We start from the raw sequence: 26,497 nt of genomic DNA, 5'->3' as shown, positions 1-26,497 counted from the left end.
ATTGTTCGTACAAAATATTTTCGACCTCGACGAATTTGCAGTATTTTACAAAGTGTAGTGACAGAATTTTTTGTTGGTTTTATATAAGAAAATCTGGTCAAATTTAAAGATTTCTTTCTTTGATGAATTGGATTCCTTTTATTTTTAAATAATTCAGATTTGCAGACCATTTTTCAGTTTACATGTACTGCCTAAGGCTGTCTACCAGGCAGTAAGATGATGAATATGGGCTTAGATGAACAAACAGACACATTCCAGTGGACAAAACCTATGGAATTATTCCAGGGAAAGAAAGTGGTAAAAGTGTGTGCACCTATGGTTAGATATTCAAAGTAAGTGAATAATAAAACAACTTGTAGTTTATTGTTTTTCTTATAATACAATGCTACAGTATACAGTAAAATCTTTATCACCTGACCCTGCCACTTTTATAACTCGATAAAATGGTATTGCATAATTGTGTATATATGATTAAGGTAATGTCATGAGCTTTATACAAACATAGCATTGTAGCCAATTCTACTAGAACATTTATTAATATCATATATAGCATGGAGGTTGGTCATGATCATTAGATGACCCCTATTGATTTTGAGGTCACTGGGTCAAAGGTCAAGGTCACATGGATCATGACTGAAAAAAGCTTGTCCACCCAATAACTTAAGAACTCTTTGACCCACAGTCTTCATATGTGGCATGGAGGTTGGTTATGGTTATTAGATGACCCCTATTGATTTTGAGTACAAGGTCATAGGGGCCTTGACTAAAAAAAGCTTGTCCGCCCAATCACTTAAGATTCCTTTGACCCACAGTCTTTATAATTGAAATTGAGATTGGTTATGATTAGCAGATGACTCCAATCGATATTTAGGTCACTTTTGTGAAAAAAGTGTGTCTGCCCAGAGACATAGATAACAGAGATAGGCAACTTCCTAACCAGTTAAAATATCACGCGTTCCTGCTAAACTTTAAACTTGTAGCAAGTAAAACTTATTAACCAGATATCAAAATTAGGAAAATTATATATTTTCTGAAAGCTTATGCATTTGTCTATGGCTGCAGGTAAAACTATTTACAGTTCCCATTTAAATAAATGATACATCAATTTTTAAAGAGCACTACCTATTAATTTTTGTTACAAAACTATTCATTTGACAAGAAAACTGGCTCAGTGGGTATGTTCTGCTATGTTTTTCTAAGTGAAAGGCGTGAAAAGTTACCAATATTTTAGCATGCAGCCATAGATAAAAGATTTACCTTTCAAATGGTACATAATATTAAAGGATCAAATGTACATCCATAAAGTTTTATTTGCTACAAAATGCCCAATTTTTCACTTTTTGATAGGCATGAGTGATATTTCAATGGAGTATATAGGAGCTGCTTATCTCTGTTATCTAAGTCTCTGGTCTGCCCAATAACTTAAGAATCCTTTGACCCACAGTCTTCATATATGGCATGGAGGTAAATCATGATTTTTTAGATTACCCCTGTTGACTTTGAGGTCACTGGGTCAAAGGTCAATGTCACAAGGGCCTTGACATTAAAAGCTTGTTCGCCCAATTACTTTAGATTCTTTTGACCCAGAGTCATCATATTTGGCATGAAAGTTGGTCATGACCATTAGATGACCCCTATTGCTTTTGAGGTCACTGGGTAAAGGTCAAGGTCACAGGGACCTTGACTTCAATAAGCTTGTTTGTTTAATTGCTTTAGAATGCTTTGGTCAACAGTCTTTATATTTGGATTTAGGTTGGTTATGACTAGTAGATGACCCCTATTGATTTTGAGATCACTGGGTCAAAGTCAAGGTCATAGGGGCCTTGAATTTAAAAAGTTTGTCCGCCCAATAAGAGTCCTTTGACCCACAGTCTTCACATGTTACTGGGTCAAAGGTCAAGGTCACAGGGGCCTTAAGTTCAAAAGGCTTGTAGGATCAATTGCTTAAGAATGCTTTGGTCAACAGTCTTCATACAGTCATGTATTTGGTATTTAGGTTGGTTATGACTAGTAGATGACCCCTATTGATTTTGAGGTCACTAGGTCAAAGGTCACAGGGGCCTTGACTGCAAAAAGTTTGTTCGTCCAATAACTTAAGAATCCTTTGACCCACAGTCTTATATTTGGCATAGAGGTTGATCATGACAATTAGGTGACCCCTATTGATTTTGAAGTCAAAGGTCAAGGGGTTTTTAGTCTAAAAAGCTTGTCTGCTCGATTGCTTAAGAATGCTTTGGTCAACAGTCTTCATATTTGGTATTTGGTATTGAGGTTGGTTATGACTAGTAGATGACCCTTTGAGATTTTCAGATGACTGTGTTAAAGGTCACAGGGCTTACTACCCTCAGATTTGGCACGGGGGTTGTCCTTGAGCTCTAAATGACTACTGTTGATTCTGACAAAGTGGTATGCGGAGGTATTCACATCATAACAGTGGCAGTTCTAGCTTTTTTGATCAATTGAATACTTTATTTTATTAAGTGTTTACTAGATTTATTGGATTCATTACTTCATGTTTGAAATTGTATTTGTTCAATAGTATTGCAGTATTTGAAATGAATCAGAACCAATTGGCAAACTAGTCTAGTAAATAAACTGTTTGTAAGAATAATTTACACCTACATGTATTTAATATCCTCTTTGTATAATATTCTGTTTTTGGTCCAAAATGAACCATGAGCATGTAAATACATGTATACGGTAAGCACTTTAAACTATTAGAAGTGCAGGTTGAAAAAAATGTTGTAGTCATGATAGTGAAATCCCTGTTATTATCACCACTCTTACATCCCACTAATGGATGTGAATATAAAACCACCACATTCTCTAAGCAGTGTGGAGACAGCATGTATATACAGTGCAACCTCTACAGAGTGACCCTTTGTACGGCCAAAACCTCTTTTCAACAACTGTATTGATTTTTCTTGAAGTCTCTTTTTCCCAATACATTATCCCCTCTAGAGCAAAACTTGTCCATAACAACCAAAAAATTTTTGTCTCCCAAAGGGTGTTGCTCTGCCGAAGTTTAACTGTATATTTCAACTTATTTTACCTGGCATGCTATCCATAGCAGGTCGATTGGTATTTAGGGATCTGTCTTTCAAATGGCTGGTACATGATGACCTTATTCAATTAACATCAAAGCTAATTTTCAATTCAAATGTATTTACTTCATAATTCATGCATTTTAGGTTACCATTTCGAATGTTGGTTAGAAAGTATGATTGTGACCTGGCTTATACTCCAATGATTATTGCAGACTCATTCGTTAAATCACTGAAGGCACGGGATAATGAATTCACAACTTGTAAAGGTATGATTGATTGATTTATTTTTTGTTATTTTCTAAAGCGTTTGTTCAAAGATAATAAATATTATATTACAAAAATATCTTTTGGTGATAAACTTTTATTTAACATTGAAGTTAAGAGATATGAGCTATTTAATTCATTATTTGGAATATTGTTTTAATGCTGGTACTTAGTGGGAGCATACTGTGACAGGCTTGATCCATATGTCTTTATGTATGTTAGTCATCTCTTCCTTGTTGGATCAATAGCTTGAGAATGAATGAGTTGTGGTTTATATAACTTTGAAAGGACATCATCCATGGCCATTAGATGGTCCCAAATGATTTGGAGATCAATAGGACAAAGGTCAAGGTCACAGTGCCCATGACCATTAAAAGCTTGTTTGAATAATAACTAGAGAATGCTTTTGCCTCCAGATTTTGTGTGGATGTTGATCATGACTACTATAATTATGACCCCTATTGGTTTTGAGATCAAAAGGTCAAAAGTTTAGGTCACCATGGCTTTAACCTCTCAAAGTTTGCCCAACCAATAATTAAAGAATTTGTAAGTCTTCAGGTCAAGGTTGTCATAGCACTATGTAAAAATCATTGTCCAAATAATCACTAGATAAGGAAGAAAGATTTTTTTTCCAACTTAATAGGGATATTGCCCTTGGCCTCTAGTTTCGTATATTTTATATAAATGTTATTTTTTTAATAACAAAGAATTCCCACAGTGTCTCTGTGACCTTTGACCAAATACCCTTCATAGCTAGCTTCTACTGGCCAAGGACATTGCAAGAATGTAAACACTTAGTTTGAAAATAAAGTTACATAGATATTTGTTACAAAAGATCAGAAATAATTATGACTGACATGTTTTATGTATTTATTAAAGTTTCTCTACAGTCATCAAAATATTTTTATTTCAGAGGATCGTCCCCTCATTGTTCAGTTTGCTGCCAATAATGACCTTGACTTTGGTGATGCTGCCACTATTGTCTCACCGTAAGTTGTCAGCTTTGTTTTCATATGTTGCTGAAGTTTTTTATGGAGCCACTATCATTATAGCATGTCTGGTGCCACTAAATATGAGCCCGGACAGTGTGTGTATATAGCCTTACAGTTTTACAAAACTTTATCCTACATCAGTCACAGAATGGAATAAAGCTATGTTAAGTATGGACAATTAGCCATGTTGTTTTGTAAAAATAGCTAAAATATTTGCTGATTTCTGTAGACTTGATTACTTCATATTTAGTGGTAATTTTCAAGGTGTTCTAGAACTAAATGGAGTTAAATTGCCTCAAGGCCAGATAAACAAGTTAATTACAGTTTTTGACACTTTTGCTTAGGATGCCACAAAGAAAGTTCATTAAGGCAAAGTAAGCAGTGAAACTTTTATAAGAATTTGTAATGTATATTGTAGATCTTGTTAAAATATACCTCAAATGGACAAGATATTTATTCATTTTGTTATTTTCAGGTTTGCAGATGGAGCAGACCTGAACTGTGGGTGTCCCCAAAGGTAACATTCAGAATTGACACTTATATTAATCACTGAACTCATTTTACTGATTATTTCTCTATAACTTTACATTCTTAGGATAAGTGAAACTTTTTTAGTATGTCAGAAAAAAATTATTAAAGATATTTAAGTTATTATTTGAAATTGATCGAAATTTTCTTTTTGTTAACTCATTTGTTTAAATAGATTAATTAACAACTTAAGCTATTTATAGCAAAGATAATGTGCAAGTTTGAACATTATTTAAGTTTGATCATAAAGAAAGCTTGTAACTTAAACCAAGCTCAAGGGAGTGGGTGGCATAAACCAAGCTCAAGTCTGCTTCCTGAAAGTAACTACACAATGACCACAGTAGGGCTGGGACCCATGATCTTGAAGTTTAGGGGGCAAAGACCATAACTACAATGTTTTTCTTAGATAATCATGTATAATTTATGCATATAATTTCATATTTTAACTAAACAGATGGGCACAACAAGAAGGTTTTGGGGCATGTTTGATCCATAAACCAGATCTGGTACACAACATGGTGTTACAAACTAGAAACAGGGTAGACAACCCTGATTTTACAGTATCTGTGAAGATCAGAATACACAATGACATCAGGTAGATTTTGTTTCTATAACTTACTTTTTAACAAAAAGGTACAGGTTTCATTGACCTTTTTCCCCTTATCTTTGAGATGAAAGTTTATCATGTCCTGCTTAGAAGATTGGGGGTATATTGCTTTGCACTTGTCGGTTCGTTTGTAGATCAAACTGTTTCAGATCAATAATTTTAGAATACTTGGACCTATGACTTTCAAACTTAAGATAGAGATTTTTCATAACCAGTAGATTTATTTTTTGGGTCAAGGGGTCGAAGGTCAAGGTCGCATAGACCTTGTATGTCAAAACCATTTTCCGATCAGAAACCTGACAACCAATGGGCCCATGGCTCTCAAATTTGACAGAAGCATTGGTCTGGTATAAAAATGACCTCTATCGATTTTTGGGTCAAGGGATCAAAGATCATGATCACAATGGCTTTGTTTGTCAAAACAGATTCTAAATAATAGCTTGCCAACCCATAGGCCCTCAGCCCTAAAACTTCACAGGTGTATTGGTCTTAGGCAGCAGATGATTTTGAGGTTACTGGCTCTAAGGTCAAGGTCACATTGAACTTGATTTTGGTGTCACTAGGTCAAAAGTCAAAATCTTTAACCTTGTCTATGTCACCTTTATTCTGTAAGCTAGAGATATCCATACTTTGGGTACTCCATACCTCAATAAATGCTTCATTTTTGCATATAGACTTACAAGTTGACCTAGATCTATGTGGTCAGTTTTTGTAAATAAAGCAAGTTTAACAGAATAGAAGGGGATTGTTTGATATGCAAACACATCCAGTTTTTGTTATCTCTTTACCATTAGCCAAGTGTTTTTAGCATGTTTGTTTCAAAGAAAAAGTCGGACTATTACGATCACTGCAGCGTAATTGTCATTGTTGTCATGCAAAACCTTAATGTAGCCCAGTACTCAAACAGTTAAAAAGTATCTGTATGAAAATTGGAATACTTGCATATCATGACAGGGGCATTAATTCTGAAAGCAATATTTTTGGTGTTATGCCTCTTTTTTACTTAGAATTTTTGTCAAAACTGGTTATTTTAACAGACGAGTGTTAACACCAGATGCGGTGCTCTTGGTTTTTTTTTATAGAGACACTGTGAATCTATGTAAGAGCTTGGAAGCAGCTGGTGTTTCCTGGATATCTGTTCATGGTCGCACAAAGGATCAGAGGAACCAGCCAGTAAATCTAGAAGCAGTAAAATTAATAAAAGAAAATGTAGGGATACCAGTCATCGCCAATGGTGACATTAAATCTTTGGAAGATATTGAAGAGGTCAAGAAATTGACAGGAGTAAATGGTGTGTATATTTTTGTCATCATCAAGCAAATATTTATATCTTTAATGATAATGATTTTTATGTATAAAATATGCATAGATGTCTTTTGTAACTAATGTTAGATGAATAGTTAAAATTGTAGAGTGAAAGTATAGTGTATTTTCAATGACTACATGAAAATGAGAAGAAAGTCATGCGTTTCATAGTTCTTTTTAGGGAATATGCTTTTCTCTGTTTTCTCAGCATTTCCAGCTATATTAGAATTAACTGTCTTAACTATAGCTTAAGCCTTATCTTGCTGAATTCTTAACCCTTTACCTCATATATACGCGAAACAACGCACTTTCGACCCCCCCCCCCTTTTTTTAGGCCTGAAATAGTGAAAATATGTCCTATTTGGGCCCCAAACACATGTTTTCGTTTGAGAAATGTTGCTAAAAAAAGTGAGCACTTTTTCGGCGCCGCCCCCCATCCAAAAGATACATCAGGGGGTTGCCAGAAGGGGGATGTGCCCCCTTTTGTTTGGGGGGTTTGAAGGGGGGCAGAGTCCCCCTCATCGCCAAGAAAATTTTGGACTTGTGAGAGGCTTAAAATGACCCCAGGTCGATCATAAGGTAACGTGTAACCAAGGCTGAAAAGCCTTTGACTCTATCTCAATCCCTTGAGAAGTTGCAGCACTTTGAAATAAATTTTGATGGAAAAAATCGAGGCAAAATAGTGATTTTAGGCAATTTTGAGATGTCCCCTCGTTGCCATGGTAACAGGAAATTTAAGACTGAGCATGTCATTACAAAGGCAATGGTCCAGTCAACATTTGTGCCAAGTTTGATTAGTATTGAAGGATTTTTCATAGTTTCATAGCAGTTTGAACTTGTAAGAGGAGGCTTTTCAGTGAAAATGGCCATTTTTCACAATATGCTCATGGGGGAAATTGTCTTATTTCTGAAGGTGCTTATTATCAAATTTGGGGGTATGGGGATGAAATTTTAATGTAATTAAGCAAACCTGCTTAGAAGTGCAGTATGACCAGACTCTACAGGGTTAGCACAGGACATGAAAGTCCTTGAAATTTGTGGTTTATCCTTGGAAAACTCCTTGAATTTTTGTCAAGGAAAAAGTGCTTGAAAACTCATTGAATTTTATAGGAAACATCAATCTAGAGTCTAGATTGGTGGCATTGTCTGATCACTTCTGGTCCCAGCAGAGTTAAAGTTGGAGTGCAGTCTGACCAGGCTTTATACTGGCAACGTGTAATCACTTTTGAAGGTTGATATGATAATGATAATATACAATACGAGTTTGAAGGTAATGAATTATGAGCAGCTGGTGTTTTATTTTCAGGAGTAATGTGTGCTAGAGGAATGTTACAGAATCCGGCCATGTTTGCTGGATATGACAATACTCCCTTACAGTGTTTAAAAGACTGGGTACGTTGTTCGACTTTGATGAAATTTATTTCTTCAAAAACACTACTTTAGTTTCACATGAATAAATGGTTAAAACTCAAAAATATATACATGTATTTAAATGCTGGTTTGTTTGTCTGCTTTTTATGCAGACTTCATCATATTTAATTTTTCGGTCATATCTCAGTGGTTGGTCAACCTAACTAATCGGCTTTTCTGGATAATAATCAGTTATTAATAAATTCTTGGCAATTATCCAGCTACTAATCCCACATGATTTCTGAATCAGTGGCGGAAACAAATGACCATTAGATTGGATGTCTGATATGAATTGTCACATTGAAATTTTTATACTTTACTAGTGTATTGATGTTTTGATAGTAATTATGATATATATCATATATTTCACTTCAGGTGGATTTATCATTAAAGCTTGGTACAGCACACACCATCTTCCATCATCATTTAATGTATATGAGTGAAAGAATTATGTCAAAGGCAGAGAAACGTATCTTCAACACGTTACCAAGTACTCCAGCAGTGCTTGACTTTCTGCAGGAAAACTACGATGTAAAATATGAAAAAGGATGATGCAGAACATTGAAACATTAAAACCAAAGTTTTTGTTAAGTACTTGACAAAATGATGGTTTGGTGGGCGATGAGAAAAGTTTTAAAGAAAAACAGTTGCTAAATAACTAGCTTAAAAGCAAGTATTTAAGTTAAGTAATAAGGACACAAGAAGTAAAATGCTCAGATTTTGATTACACAATCCGAGATGATGTGCTCTGTCAATTGTACCTAGTTTATTACTTTTTTTGTAATGCACAAGTTTTTCGACATAGTTGTGTTGATTACCTTTGAATATTTTCAAACATTAAGTAGCCTTTAATTATTCAAATTTGTTCAAGCAGCATCCTGTATTGTGATGATGCTCAAGAAATATCCAAGTGAAAATATACTAAACCGTTACAATTTTCAAAGAATTATTAATAGAAATATGTTCACTTTAATAGGCTGTAATGTGATTAAAAGCTTTAGCAAACAATTGAATGTTTTTTATATTTTATACATACCTGTGTAGCTGTGAATAAATAATCAAAAGTTCCAGTTTTTCGTTATTTACTTGTCAGCTCATCTTGGCATAAAGTCCTTGCTCCCCTGAGCATACAGTGCTCATGTGAGCATTAAGGTTTTATCATCACCTAAGTGCAGAAACGGGTTAATTCCTATTAAATTATAAGGAGTTAACCCATTACTGCATTAAGGTGTCGTTATGGTTGTCCATCATCCACAGATCAGCTGTGTATTTTTTTACTAACTTTGAACCATCTTTCCTTATTTTCATATATTGGACCAAGCAAAAGGGTGGTTTATAGTAATTGAACCTTTTATTTCCGCATTGTTGATCTTTTTTGGCAAGTTTAAAATACACAAGTTCTACTTGTACCAATGACTTCAAACTTGCAACACAAACCAATATAATGGCCAGGATTCAGGCAAATTACCTACTTACTTACAGTTGCATTCCTTTTCCCCAGTTATCTCCCCTTTATGCACTTTCATGGTACAGATTTATATGATTAACCTTTATCATCACTTTAAAAGTGGATTCTACTTGTACAGTAAGCTTTATGCTTTACACAAAAAGAAATGTAAAGTTCTTGGTCTACCCAAGTCGGGTAAATCCAGGCAAAGAATCAATGTGACTTTTTCGGTAAAGTACAGAGCGGAAAATGCTAGAAATAGCACAGTACTTGTTTGTTTGTTTGTTTTGGGTTTTACGTCACATCGACACATTATAGGTCATATCGCGACGTTCCAGCTTTACTGGTGGAGGAAGACCTCAGGTGCCCTTCCGAGCACAGTACTAATGGCTTCATACTAAACACACTTACAACTGATACAAAGGCTTGCAACTTTTTCAAAGATTCTGGCAAGTTATTAGTTGCACAAGTTTTCCAAATTTGCTATTTTATGCACTTTGAATGTAGGTACAATTAACATTTTTCAGCAAGTTAAGATACTTTGCAACTTAACAAAGCTAGGAAAAAGATTCTGTTTCATAAAAAGTAACTTGTTTATTAAGATTATGAACATAATTCCCAATTATAGTCTTTACAAAATGGCAACAAATATTTTTAAGAGCTAATTGTAATTTTGTCCTCTCAGGATTAATCTCCCCTCCTTGAACTTCAGGAACTGGTAAACTGTTTTTGGTATGTTGGTTATTTTTCAGCTTCTATAAATAGCAGTCAAGTACCGAGTTTACTGACCAGAACAAATAGTTACTACTCTTAATGACTGTGTCAACAACTTTTTAGGAGAATTCATACTTTTTTGAATTTAAAGTTGCTTTTTTTCTATAAAATGAATATTTATCCCTGCATGATTGTAAGAGGGGACTAAATCGGTTTAAATAACTGGAGTCTTTGCATCTCTTAGCTCCAGCAGGTGAGGTGGTTATGACCCCTGGTGTTGCTTAGAAATTGTAACACAAATCATCTTTCATGTGTCAGCACCATATGACCTATACTGTGTTGGTGCACCGAAAACCAAAGGAACAAAATGAATATATCTGTTACACTTTCTACTGAAAGTTCAGAAAGTTTAAGACTTAAATTACCAATACAAAAGGTCATTACATTTAATTATTCAGGACCTCAAGAAATCACATGAATATTGCGCATGACCAGAATCTTAAGTTCTTTTCATTCTAGGGGTCATGTGTGTTTACCAAACTGATTCTCTTGTTTGTTTTTTAATTTTTGTTTGTTATCTGTTTTCTGTGCATACAAGCAGGTAGCCAAGTAGAATCTATGCCAAGTACTCCCCACATAGCTGTAAGTGGCAATTATATAAATGTACTAGGTATACATTGTTTTTTCACATGCTGAGCAATTACTGTATAGCGCATTATATCTGCGGTGTCAAATGTTGGCGTTTTTTAAAGTGTTTTGAATTGGCGGGGTCATAAATTGGCGCAAACGCTTTTAGACCGCCAAATTAAAACACTTGTTGGCATAAATATGGGGTCATGAATTGGCGATTACAAATAAAGAATAAAAAAAATAAATAAAAATAACACCGGTCACGCAGTAGTTAACTGTCCTCGTTTATTTTACGGCATACGGTATACCTATGCTTGGTCACCTTTATCTTTACATCGTGCTAATTCTGAACGATTTTAATAAAAACATGAACTTTTTTTGTTATTATTTGTATCGTGATTAGAGAGATGTTTCTCAAATGAATAGGAATAACATTAGCACGAGCAATTTGTTGAGCTGATATCACAAATATTTTGCTATTTATACATTTGATATTCCCGACTCCTTTATAATTAACTGGGATCAGACAGGTGTAAATATGGTACCGTGTGGTAACTGGTAACTGGACCATGGAAGAGAAAGGTATGCCCTATTATCCTGCAGTCTTTAAAGCGTGAAAAATTGTTCACGGTCACCACAACTGATTGCTATATAATTACAGTTATCATTAGTTTTATTTCAAATTATGAAACATAACAGTGAAAACAAAACAAAAACTAGTTTACTTAAGATTTGTTTCTCGTCGTGTGATCATCTTCGTAATAAATACAGTATATAGATATATAATTAAATGAGTTTCGTACCAAGACTTAAAAATAAACAAATTCTTCTCAGCTTACTTGTAATGTTTATTTTTATTACAAATAATCAAGGGAGATTACTCGGACAAACCAAAGCTATTTTACCATGAGTTGTCTACCTTTCAAAGAATAATGGCGATGATCAAAAATGGCGGTGCTTTAAATTGGCGGTGTTTTGAATTGGCGCTACTGACCCTGACCGCCAATATAGCCAAATATAAACCCCCGCCAAAATAAGTACTTATACAGTACATGGTCTTGTACACATATATGTATCAATTCATAGGTCTTCTCAACAAGAGGGCCATGATGGCCCTGAGGTCGCTCACCTGTATATAGGCCCCCACCCCCCCCCCACAACGTTGCAGGGCCAATTTTAACCCAAGGGCTTTTATTTGCACAAACTTGGTAGACACCCATAAGAAGATGTTTCAATCTAAACATCTTAGCTCTAGCTCATTGGGCTTTTCAAAAGAAGATTTTTTTAAAGTTTTTACTATACACATATAGTTAAAAACAATGACACCCCTGGGGCGGGGCCAATTTTGACCCCAGGGCTTTTATTTGAACAAACTTGGTAGACACCCATTAGAACATGTTTCATGCTAAATATCTTAGCTCTAGCTCTTTGGGTACTTTAAAAGAAGACTTTTTAAGTTTTTACTATATGCATATAGGGAAAATCAATGACCCCCGGGGCGGGCCAATTTTGACCCCAGGGCTTTTATTTGAACAAACTTGGTAGACACCCATTAGAACATGTTTCATGCTAAATATCTTAGCTCTAGCTCTATGGGTTTTTTAAAAGAAGACTTTTTAAGTTTTTACTATATGCATATAGGGAAAATCAATGACCCCCTGGGGCGGGCCAATTTTGACCCCAGGGCTTTTGTTTGAACAAACTTGGTAGACACTTATTAGAACATGTTTCATGCTAAATATCTTTGCTCTAACTCTTTGGGTTCTTTAAAAGAAGACTTTTTAAGTTTTTACTATATGCATATAGGGAAAATCAATGACCCCCTGGGGCGGGGCCAATTTTGACCCCAGGGCTTTTATTTGAACAAACTTGGTAGACACCTATTAGAACATGTTTGATGCTCAATATCTTAGCAATAGCTCTTTGAGTTCTTTAAAAGAAGATTTTTTAAGTTTTTACTATATGCATATAGGGAAAATCAATGACCCCCCGGGGCGGGGCCAATTTTGACCCCAGGGCTTTTATTTGAACAAACTTGGTAGACACCCATTAGAACATGTTTCATGCTAAATATCTTAGCTCTAGCTCTTTGGGTTCTTTAAAAGAAGATTTTTTTAGTTTTTACTATATGCATATAGGGAAAATCAATGACCCCCTGGGGCGGGGCCAATTTTGACCCCAGGGCTTTTATTTGAACAAACTTGGTAGACACTCACTAGAAGATGTTTCATGCCAAATATCTAAGCTCTAGCTCTTATGGTTTTTTAAAAGAAGATATTTAAAGTTTTTTCTTTCGGTTGCCATGGCAACCAGAGTTCTGCATGGAATTAAATTCTTTGAACAATTTTTAAAGGTGACCACCAAAGGAACATTCCTGTGAAGTTTGGATGAAATTGGCTTGGTGGTTTATGAGGAGATGTCATTTAAAGTAAAAGTTTACGGACGGACGACGGCCGGACGGACGGCCGGACGGACGGACGCCGGACGAAAAGCGATCACAAAAGCTCACCCTGTCACTTTGTGACAGGTGAGCTAAAAATAAAAACACAAAACTCATACTTTGTTTTTTCTGGCACTCCTTTTTTTATTTAAAAGTATGCTCTTTATTTTTAAAGTTCAGTCATTTTAGTCATGTGGACTGCTTACAGACTGCAAGAAACATAGGCAATGTAAGCAAATACACACAAAAATCAATCAAATGTCAAATCTCATATGCAAATTATCACAATGGCAACAAAACTTAAACAAGTTTAATACAGATCTAAAACAAAACACATTCATTTCTCTTCTTGAACTGAAATCAAGTTGCACATTTTGTTACTGAATGAATAGTTCTACTTTGTCATATATTGACTAAAGACAGAATACAATTTATACACAAGAACTTTTCATTTCAATTTGTTAACTAAGATTATTTTCTGAACAGATGCTGATTGTAATGGCCTTTTGAACTTCTTTCAGAAGCATACCAAAATGAAAATTTTTGTCAAGAAAAATGGGAGAAATTAACACGAAAATAGCTATATAGCAGTAAATTATACTTGTGAAAACTTAATTGTCTTAATTGTTATAACACAAATTGCTTTGCATATCAAGCTATTCAGATGAATTTTTAATACACTTAAAGCTGGAAGTTTTACACTGTCTAAACAAAGATTAGAAATGAATTTCTAATTCTCTCTTTTCTTTTAAATCTTATAACAATTATTTTTGAAATTCTTTTAATTCTAACTATTGTCAAAGTTGTCTAAACAGTTTTAATTTAACATTTTGATGTTATAAAATCACTTTCCAAACTGCCATGATATTTTCTGTTACATGTTTGTAGTATAGAAAAGGAATGTTGTCAGAGTTTGTATTATGTTATTGTTTATAATAACTTTGTTAAACATAATTGGATATCTTTTAATAGTGTATTACAATTCATCATATTATTTAATAAAGGAACTCAAATGAGGTTTTTTGACGGGACTGGAAAACAATTTTCAAGATGCCAGTAAATGTTTTGTTTGATGTAGGTTTCACTCATAACATGTGTGCTAAATTTCAGGTCATTTGCTCTTTGCTTTTTTCCAGAATAAATATTTGTGAAAAATTACCAAAAATTGAAAAGAAAGCATTGCAACACTTCACTCAACTGTGCTAAGAACAGCAAAATAATACAATTTCTAATTTATTTCCGAGTCTATTTCTTAAACATCTTTTGCATATATTTTATGTGCCTTAGTTGATCTATGTAAGAAATATAAATTTTACGTTTTTAGACTTTTGGACCTCAATGGAGTTCCTTTAAGACATCCCGACTTATTCACTATTTATGCCAAAGAAAACACTAATAAGCTATTTGCTACGTATTACACTGTATTACACTTTTGATTATGGTTATGATTATTGAGATAATAAACTAAAATTTGTCCCCATCTGAATATAACTTTATAACTACATTAAACTGCCATCTCATAAGCCTGAATTAAGTTATCTATACATGTAATATATGTATCAGAAAGTTTGCTGCACTGTTCAAGACATATTTATACTTTATTCAGAATATAAATCTTAACAGATATTCCAGTTAAATAATCTCCAACCATACTTTATTATATATTTTTCATTAATAAACAAAAAAATCATCACATTTTAATTAAGGGAAAAAAAAGAGAGACATTTTTAACTTTGACAAGTTTGGCAGTTTTAAAATATAAATTGTAAAGCAACCAACACATGCTCTTTTATACTTTCATACAGAATGCTTGAACCAAGTTTGGAATGAATTTACAAGTATTTAGATGATGATCCATGAAAAAAATGCAGTGATACATAATATTCAGACAAATAAATTCATTTCAACAGAGAAAAAGGTTTGACGGGAGACTAATATTACATTGTCTGAAAGACATAAATAACATTTATTGCAGTTTCTATTTTTTTCTCAAATGTGTTCAGTTGACAATTTATGAATAGAATAAAGTTTTATTGGACCTCACCCTTAACCTGATATATTTGAAAATTAGAATTGTCTGGCTTCAATTTATTGAACTGTCCATATCATGATTTTAAAGTTACTCAGCCAACAGTATAGAGCCTGGTCAGACTGTTGGAATTTTGAAGACATACGTGGCTCTATACTGGTGGCAAAGGCTGGTCACTTCCAGTTCCAGCTAAGTAAGGGATGGACATATAAAAAAAATGTTATCAATGTTGTTGAAAACCTAAAATTTGTTACCAGAACCATCAAATCTAAAAATTGTTTTTCATGAAATAATATTCACTAAACTATCCATAATTTATCAACTGTAGATTAAAAATTCTTACAATAACTAAATTTACCAAACAGTCTATAACAAGCCTTATGATATAGTTAAATTAACAAAAGATTTTTCTCTTCAAACAAAAAACAATGTTTCTATAGTAGGTATTTAGTTTTCAAAAATGGTGTTTAGACAATCTTTTTGACCTACAGTAAGGAGTAAATTTATCTTTGATAAAATGAAGCTGGAAAATACATTGAAAACACACAGAAAAAGGTTGTGCTTGGAATAAAGACAATACACTGTTATAAAGCAAGACTGAAACTTGACATTTTTTCAAAGAACAGAGTTGTTTACATCTATACAATAATTTCCTATTTGGCATTCATACAAATCTTTTCATGACACAAAAAAAAATCAAGCAGTATTATTAAGGCAAAACAAAGAACTATGATCACAGTTTCTTTGGTAGCTAACAAAACATTGCACAGATTCCACTCATGTGACTTTAAGATATCATTAAAGTACTATCAATATTTATATATATCTAAATATATCTATATAACATTTACTACAAAGTTATGAATAATACTAAACTTCCTTAAGTAGCTTATTTTTTTACTTTTTTAAATAAATTTTGTTCCAATTTTCAAATTACCCATTCTCAAAGACGAGTTTTTAGCTTATCATTCCACAGAAAATCTTTTATTTACTTCTTTAAAAAAAAATCAACTATTCATGACTTTAACAATTTTAAAAGATACACTGACCTCTTATTAAAACATACAGAATGTCTAAATCCCATGAATGTATAGAAGACTAGAGGAAGGTCAAGACTTTGTAACTAAATTTTTTTATTCTACCATTTTGATAATGAAATCCTTCGAATTTGCACAGTTCATGTTCAAATGAAAAGTCTATTTCACAATCTTATTAGGATAAGGATCAAGATAAAACCAACACCATAATTTGATGATTTTCGTTCTCCATATCGTTCTGTTTTAACATTTCACATATTGCACACTGAGAGGTAATGGAGAAAAAAAATCACACTTTGAGCAATGTTATTGGACAAAGGAATATACAGCATTTATAAGGTCCGTTCAGAATATGCATCCATCTTTGGTAGTCATTTATGAAGAAAAGACAAAAAAATATATCAAGTTCACCAACCAGACAATAACTTAAAAGACAATGTAAACATTCAACTTACACTTACATCACAAACAGGTGTGAAACTTGCTGCAACAGTTACTTAAATACCATATCATGTCATTTCTTTGTCAATAATATACTAGAGAGAGAGAGAGCTGACTGTACATAAAGATATTAAAAGCAACATACCTCCAGGTCAGTCCATGTAAACAAAATTTTCCAAAATCCAAAGATAGATATATAAATGTTCAAGAAATGCATATATTTAAAACAGTCAATGTGCCACATGTTGCACAAACAATTTACAGTTTCTTTTACATAGTGAATACAAAAAGACATTTTTTAAATGAATTTTCTGCTGATAAAGACTTGCGCTTAATTAAATTACTTCATTTCTATATAAATATGAAATATGTTTTACCATTCAGCCCATATTTTTTTTATTAATTCAAATTAAGTACAAATTTGGAGGCATCTTGCTTTTAAATCTAAATTCTTTCATACAAAAGCTCTCTCCTCTTTCAATAATTTATAGCTTAATAAAACTTTAAAATCATCATCTTGCATACAGTATTTCTTTTCTATGATGTTATTAAATAAGCTTTGTAGAGAAACATTTTAATTGGACAAGTCAAAGACTAAACTTAAAACAATCGTATCCAGTATCTCAATATCTACAGACTTGGATGTTAAAATTCAAAATGTATGGAAATTTCTGCAACCTTAATTAGTATACAATGGATAATAATAAATGCTATATTTGATGTCTGCAAAAACTACAAAATCCTATACAAATATACCAGTCAATAAAAAGATGATCTTGACAAGTTTTAACGTAATAACTTATCATATTGTTCAAATGTCTACCGTCAGACAACCCATGTGATTTTGTTGGGTTTATAAAAAAAGAAAAGTTTATCAATTATTATACCCCTTACTAGAAAGATATCATGGGGTGATGCATTGCATAAAGACTAATGACAAAAATAAGCCACACCATTGAAGAAAAACGTTGATGCTGTCTATAAGCAATACTGTGAATAAGCCCTGTGCACAAAAATTAGAAATCCATAACACCAAATGATGATGTACTTTATTCACATGGTATCCTGTCTGCCTAAATGTTAAGCTCTATTTTCTCTTTCCTCCTTTTTTGTTCTTTTTCCTCTTTTCTACTTTCAACATAAAATCTACTGATAATAAATAATTTACAAATATGTATATATAACAACAAAAGAACAGGTAATTCTCTGTACAGAAATTATGTTACTAATCAATAAGGAAACATGTAAAGATAGGATTTTTTTGTAAAACTTACAAATTAACATTGACCAAAATAATCTATATATAGCACTTATGTCAGCTCAAAATCAAAATACAATGCAGCATTGCAAAATATCATACACTATTTAACATATTTGAGCCGCGTCACAACAAAACCAACATAGTGCATTTGTGACCAGCATGGATCCAGACCAGCTTACGCATCCGCACAGTCTGATCAGGATCAATGCTGTTCGCTTACCAACTCTATATCAAGTAGAGAAACTGATAGCGAACAGCATGGATCCTGATCAGACTGCGCGGATGCGGAGGCTGGTCTGGATCCATGCTTGTCGCAAACGCACTATGTTGGTTTTGTCGTGACGCGGCTCATTTATAATACTACTAGTATACAAGTATCTTACATCTGTTTCAAAATAATGTTGTTGTCTTTTTTTAAATAACTATGTATAAGCTCTCTTCAACTCTTACAGTGACACTGTGGTTTTAAATATCACTCTGTATTGCTCAAAACCACTGATTACTTGTATTAACCTATAACCTGCAGAATATGTATAATGGATTTGCCAAGCTTTTAAAATTGGAAGTCCATTTAAATTTTTCATGGGATTTCAAAGAAAGAAATACAAAATTTGAGCTGCCATGACTATAAAGCTTGGTCAGATTACACAGATGTACAATCAGACCTGTCTTTATACTGGTGGCAACTGGCAAGGGCTAATCACTTTCGTTTCTTACAGGTTAAGGGTTAAACTTTTAACATATCTTTTTGTTGTTGATGCAAATGTGGATTACTGGGTAATACCGGTAACATGTTCTGTAATATCATCTTTAGTTTAAAATTATTCCAAATACATATGTACATAAACTATTTTTACTAACCAAAAAAAAAAATTTGATCTAATAATGAGGAAGACAAATTATTTTCTTGACTTATTTTAAGCCATTCTGGTGGAAAGAAAAATTACAAACAATTTGGAAACAAGTATTAATGACAAAGTAAATTTCTTTGACACTATAGAATACACACGGATTGTGCTAACATGTGAAATTCACCATATCTTAATCCTCAAGATTGTTGAAATTTACAAGCAAGAATGTTAAAATTTACAACTTATAATGTTAAAATCAACAATATTCGAATGTCAATATGACAAAATATTTTGAATTTATTCAGTTCACAAAAAAACTTATTTCCAATTATTTAATTTCAAAACAAATTCATCAGATATCTATTTACTAAAATATATATATATATATCTATTTATATCCAATATAAAACAATAAGCAGAATTTTAATTTCAGCCCAATGTATTGCAAATGCTATGAAATGTGTAAAGAATGTTTTGACCTGGCATTTTACTCTACGGTATGTTTATATCTATAATAGAAAAGGAAAGTTTCAAGCAGTGCTACTGGTAAAGTAGAAAGATCTTTTGAGTAATCTTTGGTGCAGTGTTTATATGGGATCACAATGCATCTTGTACAGGAAGAAAGAAATTTGTGAAGTAATATTCATTTTTTTTACAAGAATGGCACTCAGATATAGGTATTTAATGTAGCAATCAGATTATCACACCACACTTAATCCTATATATATATCTATAAACTGTAAATATTTATTCCACTCCTTCATTTATCAATCTTATCTATAACATAATCACTTATACTCTCAATAAACAAAGATCACAGTGATCTTGTATCAGACCAGTGTACTCTAGGATCACACTTCACAGATATTCATCATTCTTCCTTTTGTAAAGTTATCTCTCACTTTCATATTTCACTGTCAAACCAAATTCTTTCAGGAATACTCTACATCTAAACTGTTTGAATGCTCTTCAGTGAAACAGCACCAGGGCGAAACATAATCTCTTATAAAAGATCATTTGATCAATTTCATTCGCACAACATCCTGCACTTTCACTTTTTCATTCCTGTCTGATATATTCCTCTTGCATTTTGTTTGCATCTACATCTACTGTCTGAATACTTTGAATTACTAGTTAACCTAGTATGAAAGACTTGTAGTGCTATACATATTTTTTTAACTATGCTAAATTTGAAATAGGTCATTCAAGACTGGCTTTTTGTAGATGTACTGGAAATAGAATCAGTCGCACTTGACTCGGCAATCGTTGCTACTGGTACTACTGATGTGTACGAAGTTGACATAGGTAGAAGACCTGCTTCTACAAACTGAGTCCCAGCATATCTAGAGGGCATTGAAACAAACGGTGAAATATTTGCTCCAGGAAATTGCAAATTGTACACATGGTTAGGAACTAATGAGAATTGTGGACTTGAAATAATATTTTCTTGAAGAAGGGGCGTAGTTGGTGGTTGTCTGGGGGTTTGAGCATCAGTCTGGGAAACATCAGCACTCTGGCCACTTGCTACTGTCGTGTACGACACTCTTGGACTGCTGCTTCGGTGGTCTACAGTCTCCGTATAAGAAGTATCAGATTTACGACTAATTACATCCGACTTGGCAGCGGGTGAAATGTTACCATTATATGTTCCTTGATGACGTGCTGAAAAATTTTCAACACATTTAAACAGTTCTTCATGGAAAGATCCAGTTGAACCTTTGGTGGAAGCTGGGCGTCTTTGAGCCATGGAGAATATAGGGAAATTGTCTCTGACAGCAATGGACATTAATGAAGCTGGCAGAGGTGGTGGGTTCGGAATACTGCTCATGTTAAGAGGACTAAGTATTGGAGCAGTAGACAAACTGCCGGTTGCTGTAGTTATAAGTGGCGAGTGTGGTATACTGATGCCTTTCTCACTAAAAAAATCTTCCAGTTCCATTTGATGGCGCTTCTGAAGACTCTCTCTTTCATTTGATTGTCTGTAACATAAAATTAAATCAATATTGACCATTAATTTGTCTGTCAATGTTACATATATCTTTGAAATCTTGTGAAATTTCAAACACAAAGTTCTAAAATCAATATTGCAATCATAAAATCAGAGTATATTTTTCATATGATAAATATCAAAATATCAAAAACTTTTCAGTACAATTCAGGGTCAATTCATAATATCCATAGCAAAATCAAACATATGATGCAGGTTGAGATCACTGAATAGTACTAAATGTGTGATTTAACAAAATTCAGGAAAAAGACATTTACATATTATTAAGATACGGGGGAAAACAAGACCATAAAGATTCAAGAGGGAATCTGTAAGTTTCTTTTAGCCCCTATATTTTTCAACTTTATAAAGCAAAAAGTAATTACCTAATAAGCAATTTCTGATAATCTGGATCTTGTGACAGTTTCAACAGTTCCTGCTGCTGGCTATCACTTTCCTGGCAAAAATAAAGCAAAGTCAACCATCAGGATTAATATGTAACATGTGTATGCCATTACCTGAGAAATTCATACATAAATCATAGGCCAAAACTTTTCTGTCCAAGTGCACCTTCTATATGCAGAAAATGATGTACATGTATTTGTGATTATAATTAGGTAATATAATATCTTAAAGCAACTTACTATAATCAAGACTTATTCAAATAGAAACTGTAATTAAATCAATTAGAATTGCCAATCCTTTTGCAAGATTACTTTACATGCTGACAATTTGCAGAGAGCTTTCACATGCTGACAATTTGTTGAGAGCAACAGTTACTGCTATTTGACACTATAATGGTTTGAAATTGAGACAAGAATATCTGACATCATTTTAACAACTTGCTGAATGTCAGATGAAGAAAATAAAAGCCAACAAAAGTAACAAGTTTGCTAATGTTGCTGTTATTACAGACATTATCAATTTTACAACTGAGACACATAAGTACCTATTTATATAATTGCATGTCATAAAATAAAAGATGTGCATAATATATATCAATATAATGCAAGTGAACTGTTATTTCTTATTGTGTGCATTTAGATATACAATGTACAGAATAAAAACAGCAGGTTCAAAAAGGCATAAAATGGTTGATTGAAAAGGATTTGCAAAATTTATGCCAAACAAGGCAATTATAAAACCTTTCAACCAGTATAAAACAAGCTTTTTAATAGGTTTTCCAAATATAAAGTTTTAAGCAAAATATTTAATTTTCCATGCACACATTATTCTAAAATTTGCTTTTAAGATATATATATAGACATGCCACTTGATTGCATGTAGTATCAAAATAATATATATTAAACTTAAAAAAATAACGAAATTTCAAAAAATTCAAAACAGATAAAGAAGCCTATCATATGATAAAATCAAACTGCAAAACCAGTATATCATTCTTAATAACAAAATCTTTAAAACATGCATTTCGCCAGTACTGTATACATGTACTTCTTATTGTTTGAAAATTTCTGTTCCTGCGTATACTTGGTATTATTTACTACATGCTACGCTATAAATACACAGCTACCATAATCTATAATCTAAACATACATATATAATAAAAGACTGCAACTAGGACTGCAACTACACAGCTTGTAAAATAATGATAGCTCATTCAAAATCAAGGGTTTGAAAGATTAACATTCTTACTTTTTAAGTTTCTAGCATCTTAAAAGCTAAAGGTGTATTGGTATAAAAAATCTATTTATTACCCCTCACTATTTTTGTAATGGTAATTTCCCATAGGGCAATGCGAGTTATTCTTACTGTAAATTCAAATGTACCATGTGACTTAAAATTTAGCACTGTTACATAGGTAACAGTATTTTTTTTACAGTAAAATTCTGAAAAATAAAAACCTATAGAAACAGTGTTCAAATGAAGTATTTGTTTGGATAATAAAATAAATAACACATAGGTTTTGTGATAAACAGCAAATATATCATCCCTAGTAAAAATACTGTTACCCCCTGCATTAGTATTTTCCTCAAGATAATATTTTACTGTTACTCACAAAGCTCTGTGTTAATTATATATTGTCAAGCATTGAAAATCTAATAGCTGCAATTACAGTCCTTGTACACCATTTACCTGTCAAAGGGTATAGCTGACCATCACCACAAAGGATATACATTACATTACCTTATCCAGATACAAGTAACATAGGGGCTACCTTCTTACGCAAGTACATCGGTGCATCAAGTTGGGTTAAGCTGTCATGCCAATTTTGTTAGAAGCTTTTACTAACTCTGGTAGTAGCATGCATACATGGTTTGTGTTACTTACCTTCCTACGCTGTCTTTGCAAAGGTGGACGACGGAGGATAAATGGTTCCCTGGGTTCAGAATCAATACCAGATTCCCGTCCATCTTTGCTTTCTGAACTACTACAGGTGGAGTCACCATCGTCATCTCTACTAGACACAAGGTCAAATACTACATTGGGATAGTCCCGATCAACTGGCGAGGGGGAAGGTGATGGAGTCTCACCATCTCCATACTGTGTGCACTGAGTCTGCTTGGATATTGACTGACTGCCCAATGAGAAACGAGCTCTCAGAGGGAGCGACCCAAGTGATTTTGTCCGGCGACGACTAACTATCTGGAACCTGTCCATATGGGTGTTGTAAAAACTATCACAAGTATTATTAGACAACACTGGCGAGTCATTACCCTCAAAGAAGGACATACTCTTTTTACGATAAGGTAAATCATGCAATCTACTTACAGAGATATTTGTATCATGGACATCACCAGCTGACATATCTTCATCCACAATCAACATCTCGCTGTCATCCATTCCGTCACATTCGTCATTTCTCTTGTTATCAGCATCTTCCACTTTTTTGGGACAAACTTTAGTAACAGAAAATCTTCCCAATTTTGTAGAAGGTTTATTTCCAATGTTATCAGAAATGTCATTAGCTAAATTCGTTGTTTCATTATCACTTTTGTTTGTGTCTTTTTGTTCATTTGCTTCACTAACACTATCTTGATCACCTTCTTGCTTCTCTTCAATACCAGAGCTCTCTATTAATGGATCATTTTCAACACGACTAACTTGAAACCTAAGCTTTTTTGTAACAGTCTTGTCTGGCTTAGCTTCAACTTTCTCTTCATTTTCAGATTTTGTATCAGTTGCAGCTTGTTCACTATTTTCAAAACCTTTCAAATCATCTACTTTTGAAAGAAGAGCATCAACAGGTTCACTGTAAGCACTGTGTAGACTTTCAGAAGACTGGGCCCACATTGGTCTATCATCTTGTAGTCTTAGGTCACTTGCACTTTGGGAGAAACTCTCGCTCAATACAGCCCCCGAGGAAAGAGGAATATCTCTTCTGTTTCCATGGAGCTTCTTTATAAGATCTTGTTCAAGACTAGCCAAACTGTAGTTACTCCTTGGAGCTGCCGGTGACTGTGCCTCAGATAAAGGAGCCCCGGACTCACTCTGTGTATCTATACTATGCTGCTTACGAGAGTGTGGTGGCGTGCCTGGAGGAGACGCGGAGCGGGATTCTCCACCATGGCTCTCCTGATGAGCATGTTGTGTATGGAAAGTAGCCTGGGGATTCATATACTGCATCTGATTTGACATAATCATGTTTGCTGGCACCAGCATTGGAGCAATCTGATGTTGTTGCTGTACATTTACCATGACATATGGAACCATCTGGTTTGGGTAATTACCAAACTGTAAATTCATGTAATGCATTGGATCTGGATACATCTGATGTGAACTTTGTCCATGCTGATGCTGAAATCCAAATGGTTGCATAACCGGAACATAGGACATACCTGGTGGATATACACCTGAAGGCATCATCGGGTTTTGGATATCTTGCGTTCCCTGTGAATGCCCTGACATTGTATGTCCCTGTTGCTGAGACTGTGGCTGCCCATGTGCATGGGCTACTCCTTGCATCTGTTGGTGTACCTGTGGCTGAACAGACCCTTGTTGACCTTGTGGATGCCCTTGTGGCATTTGACCAGGTTTGTTAGATTGCTGTCCTTGAGGCAGCTGACCTTGCTGGCCTGATGTAATTCCTTGTGGAATTTGACTTTGTTGTTGACCCGAAGGAATGCCTTGTGGAATCTGAGCTTGCTGTTGGCCCGAAGGAATTACTTGTGGAATTTGAGTTTGTTGTTGGCCCGAAGGAATACCTTGTGGAATTTGCGTTTGCTGTTGGCCTGATTGTTGCCCTTGTGGAATTTGACCTGGCTGCTGGCCTGAAGGAACTCCTTGTGGAATTTGACCGGACTGCTGGCCTGAAGGAACTCCTTGTGGAATTTGACCTGACTGCTGGCCTGAAGGAATTCCTTGTGGAATTTGACCTGGCTGCTGGCCTGAAGGAATTCCTTGTGGTATTTGGCCCTGCTGCTGGCCTGGTGGATGCCCTTGTGGGATTTGGCCCTGCTGCTGGCCTGGTGGATGCCCTTGTGGGATTTGGCCCTGCTGCTGTCCAGACAAATGCCCTTGTGGAATTTGGCTAGACTGACTTGAATTTTGTCCCTGTGGTAAATGGGTTGCAGACTGCTGTGGCAGAACTGGTTGAGACGATTGCTGGGTTGGTTGACTAACTCCCATTTGAGATGGCTGTGTGTTGACAGAAACTTGATTCGGCTGTGGTTGTTGTGCTTGTGCAGGAACTTTTTCTACAGCCTGAGACTGCTGTATTTGTTTTTGTCCGCCTGACTGATCTTGTCCTTCAACACTTGTCTGATGTTGTGTAGGCTGATGCACTGGTTGCAAGCTCTGCTGGTATGGCTGAGTGCTCATATTGTCATCTGATGGTACAGGACTATGGCTATCAACAGAATGAGATGCTCCAAGCTCAAAACCACCACTAATTGTTCCACCTGTCAATTTAGCCAACTTATCACTTAAGTCATTAATATTAACAGGAACTTTAGGCTTTCCCAATGACTTCATAGACCTATCTGAGTCTGAGACACCACCAGTGTCAGTATCTGATTGAAGAGACTGTCCATGCATGAATGTGCTGGCACCTGATGGTACTGAACTCTGTGTGTTTTCAGGGGAGATAACTGGTTCCATGTGGACACTCTCGGAATCATCCTCCTGTATCTTATCTGCTATCACATTATGCTCAATAACTCGACTGACAATAAAACTTCGCCTCTTGCTCTCAACAACTCGTGCAGGTTCTTGACTGTTTTCACCACTGGGATGACGTGTTTTTATTGCAATCTTTGGCTCAGACTCCTCCCCAGATTGAATTTTCTCTGATGTATCACTGTCATACTGCAACTTCTGAAATGTATACGTTTAAAGAAGAAATTAAACACAAGTAATAAAGAAAACAAGTTCAAATGTAAGACAAAATCCTTTCTGTATCAGGTTATCTTATATTACATTAAAGACCAGAGACACAACTGTTTGATTCATGTTAAAAATGTTTATTTGTTTACATAAACAGTCAAACAGATTGAAATACAGTTAACAAATAATTTTATATTCCAACCACCACCCCAAAATAAAACAAA

The 26,497-nt window shown here is 34.3% G+C and overlaps 2 protein-coding genes across 9 annotated transcripts in view; one reads left to right on the top strand and one right to left on the bottom strand.

The window, feature by feature from the left end:
- Nucleotides 1-135: 135 nt before the first annotated feature.
- Nucleotides 136-9,220, top strand: LOC132721765 (tRNA-dihydrouridine(20a/20b) synthase [NAD(P)+]-like). The gene is made up of 8 exons (XM_060706140.1): nt 136-332; nt 3,192-3,313; nt 4,225-4,300; nt 4,779-4,820; nt 5,286-5,426; nt 6,521-6,729; nt 8,050-8,135; nt 8,529-9,220. The coding sequence occupies exons 1-8, from the start codon at nt 217-219 to the stop codon at nt 8,703-8,705; spliced, it is 969 nt and encodes a 322-aa protein (XP_060562123.1). The 5' UTR covers nt 136-216; the 3' UTR covers nt 8,706-9,220.
- A 4,283-nt stretch (nt 9,221-13,503) lies between these two features.
- Nucleotides 13,504-26,497, bottom strand: part of LOC132721760 (uncharacterized) — a 51,982-nt gene continuing 38,988 nt past the window's right edge. For 7 of the 8 annotated variants that reach the window (XM_060706127.1, XM_060706132.1, XM_060706130.1 and 4 more), the window contains 3 exons: nt 23,280-26,264; nt 21,377-21,447; nt 13,504-20,982 (listed from right to left, as the gene is read on the bottom strand). In XM_060706127.1, coding sequence (XP_060562110.1) covers nt 20,208-20,982; nt 21,377-21,447; nt 23,280-26,264 — 3,831 coding nt within the window. In that variant the 3' untranslated portion in view covers nt 13,504-20,207. The remainder of the gene's footprint in view (nt 20,983-21,376; nt 21,448-23,279; nt 26,265-26,497) is intronic. The other variant, XM_060706133.1, reaches the window with a different exon arrangement.

The sequence above is a fragment of the Ruditapes philippinarum genome, unplaced genomic scaffold, assembly GCF_026571515.1.
Source record: "Ruditapes philippinarum isolate M1 unplaced genomic scaffold, ASM2657151v2 ctg1407_1_1_1_1, whole genome shotgun sequence".
Taxonomy (NCBI): domain Eukaryota; kingdom Metazoa; phylum Mollusca; class Bivalvia; order Venerida; family Veneridae; genus Ruditapes; species Ruditapes philippinarum.
This window is presented reverse-complemented; position numbering and strand designations above follow the sequence as displayed.

Excerpts from the sequence above, each read along its gene's own strand:
- LOC132721765 (XM_060706140.1), top strand. The coding sequence starts at position 217 with ATGATGAATATGGGCTTAGATGAACAAACAGACACATTCCAGTGGACA. Across the intron at positions 5,427-6,520 it reads AGAATACACAATGACATCAG|AGACACTGTGAATCTATGTA; the intron begins GTAGATTTTGTT and ends TTTTTTTTATAG. Across the intron at positions 6,730-8,049 it reads GAAATTGACAGGAGTAAATG|GAGTAATGTGTGCTAGAGGA; the intron begins GTGTGTATATTT and ends TTTTATTTTCAG.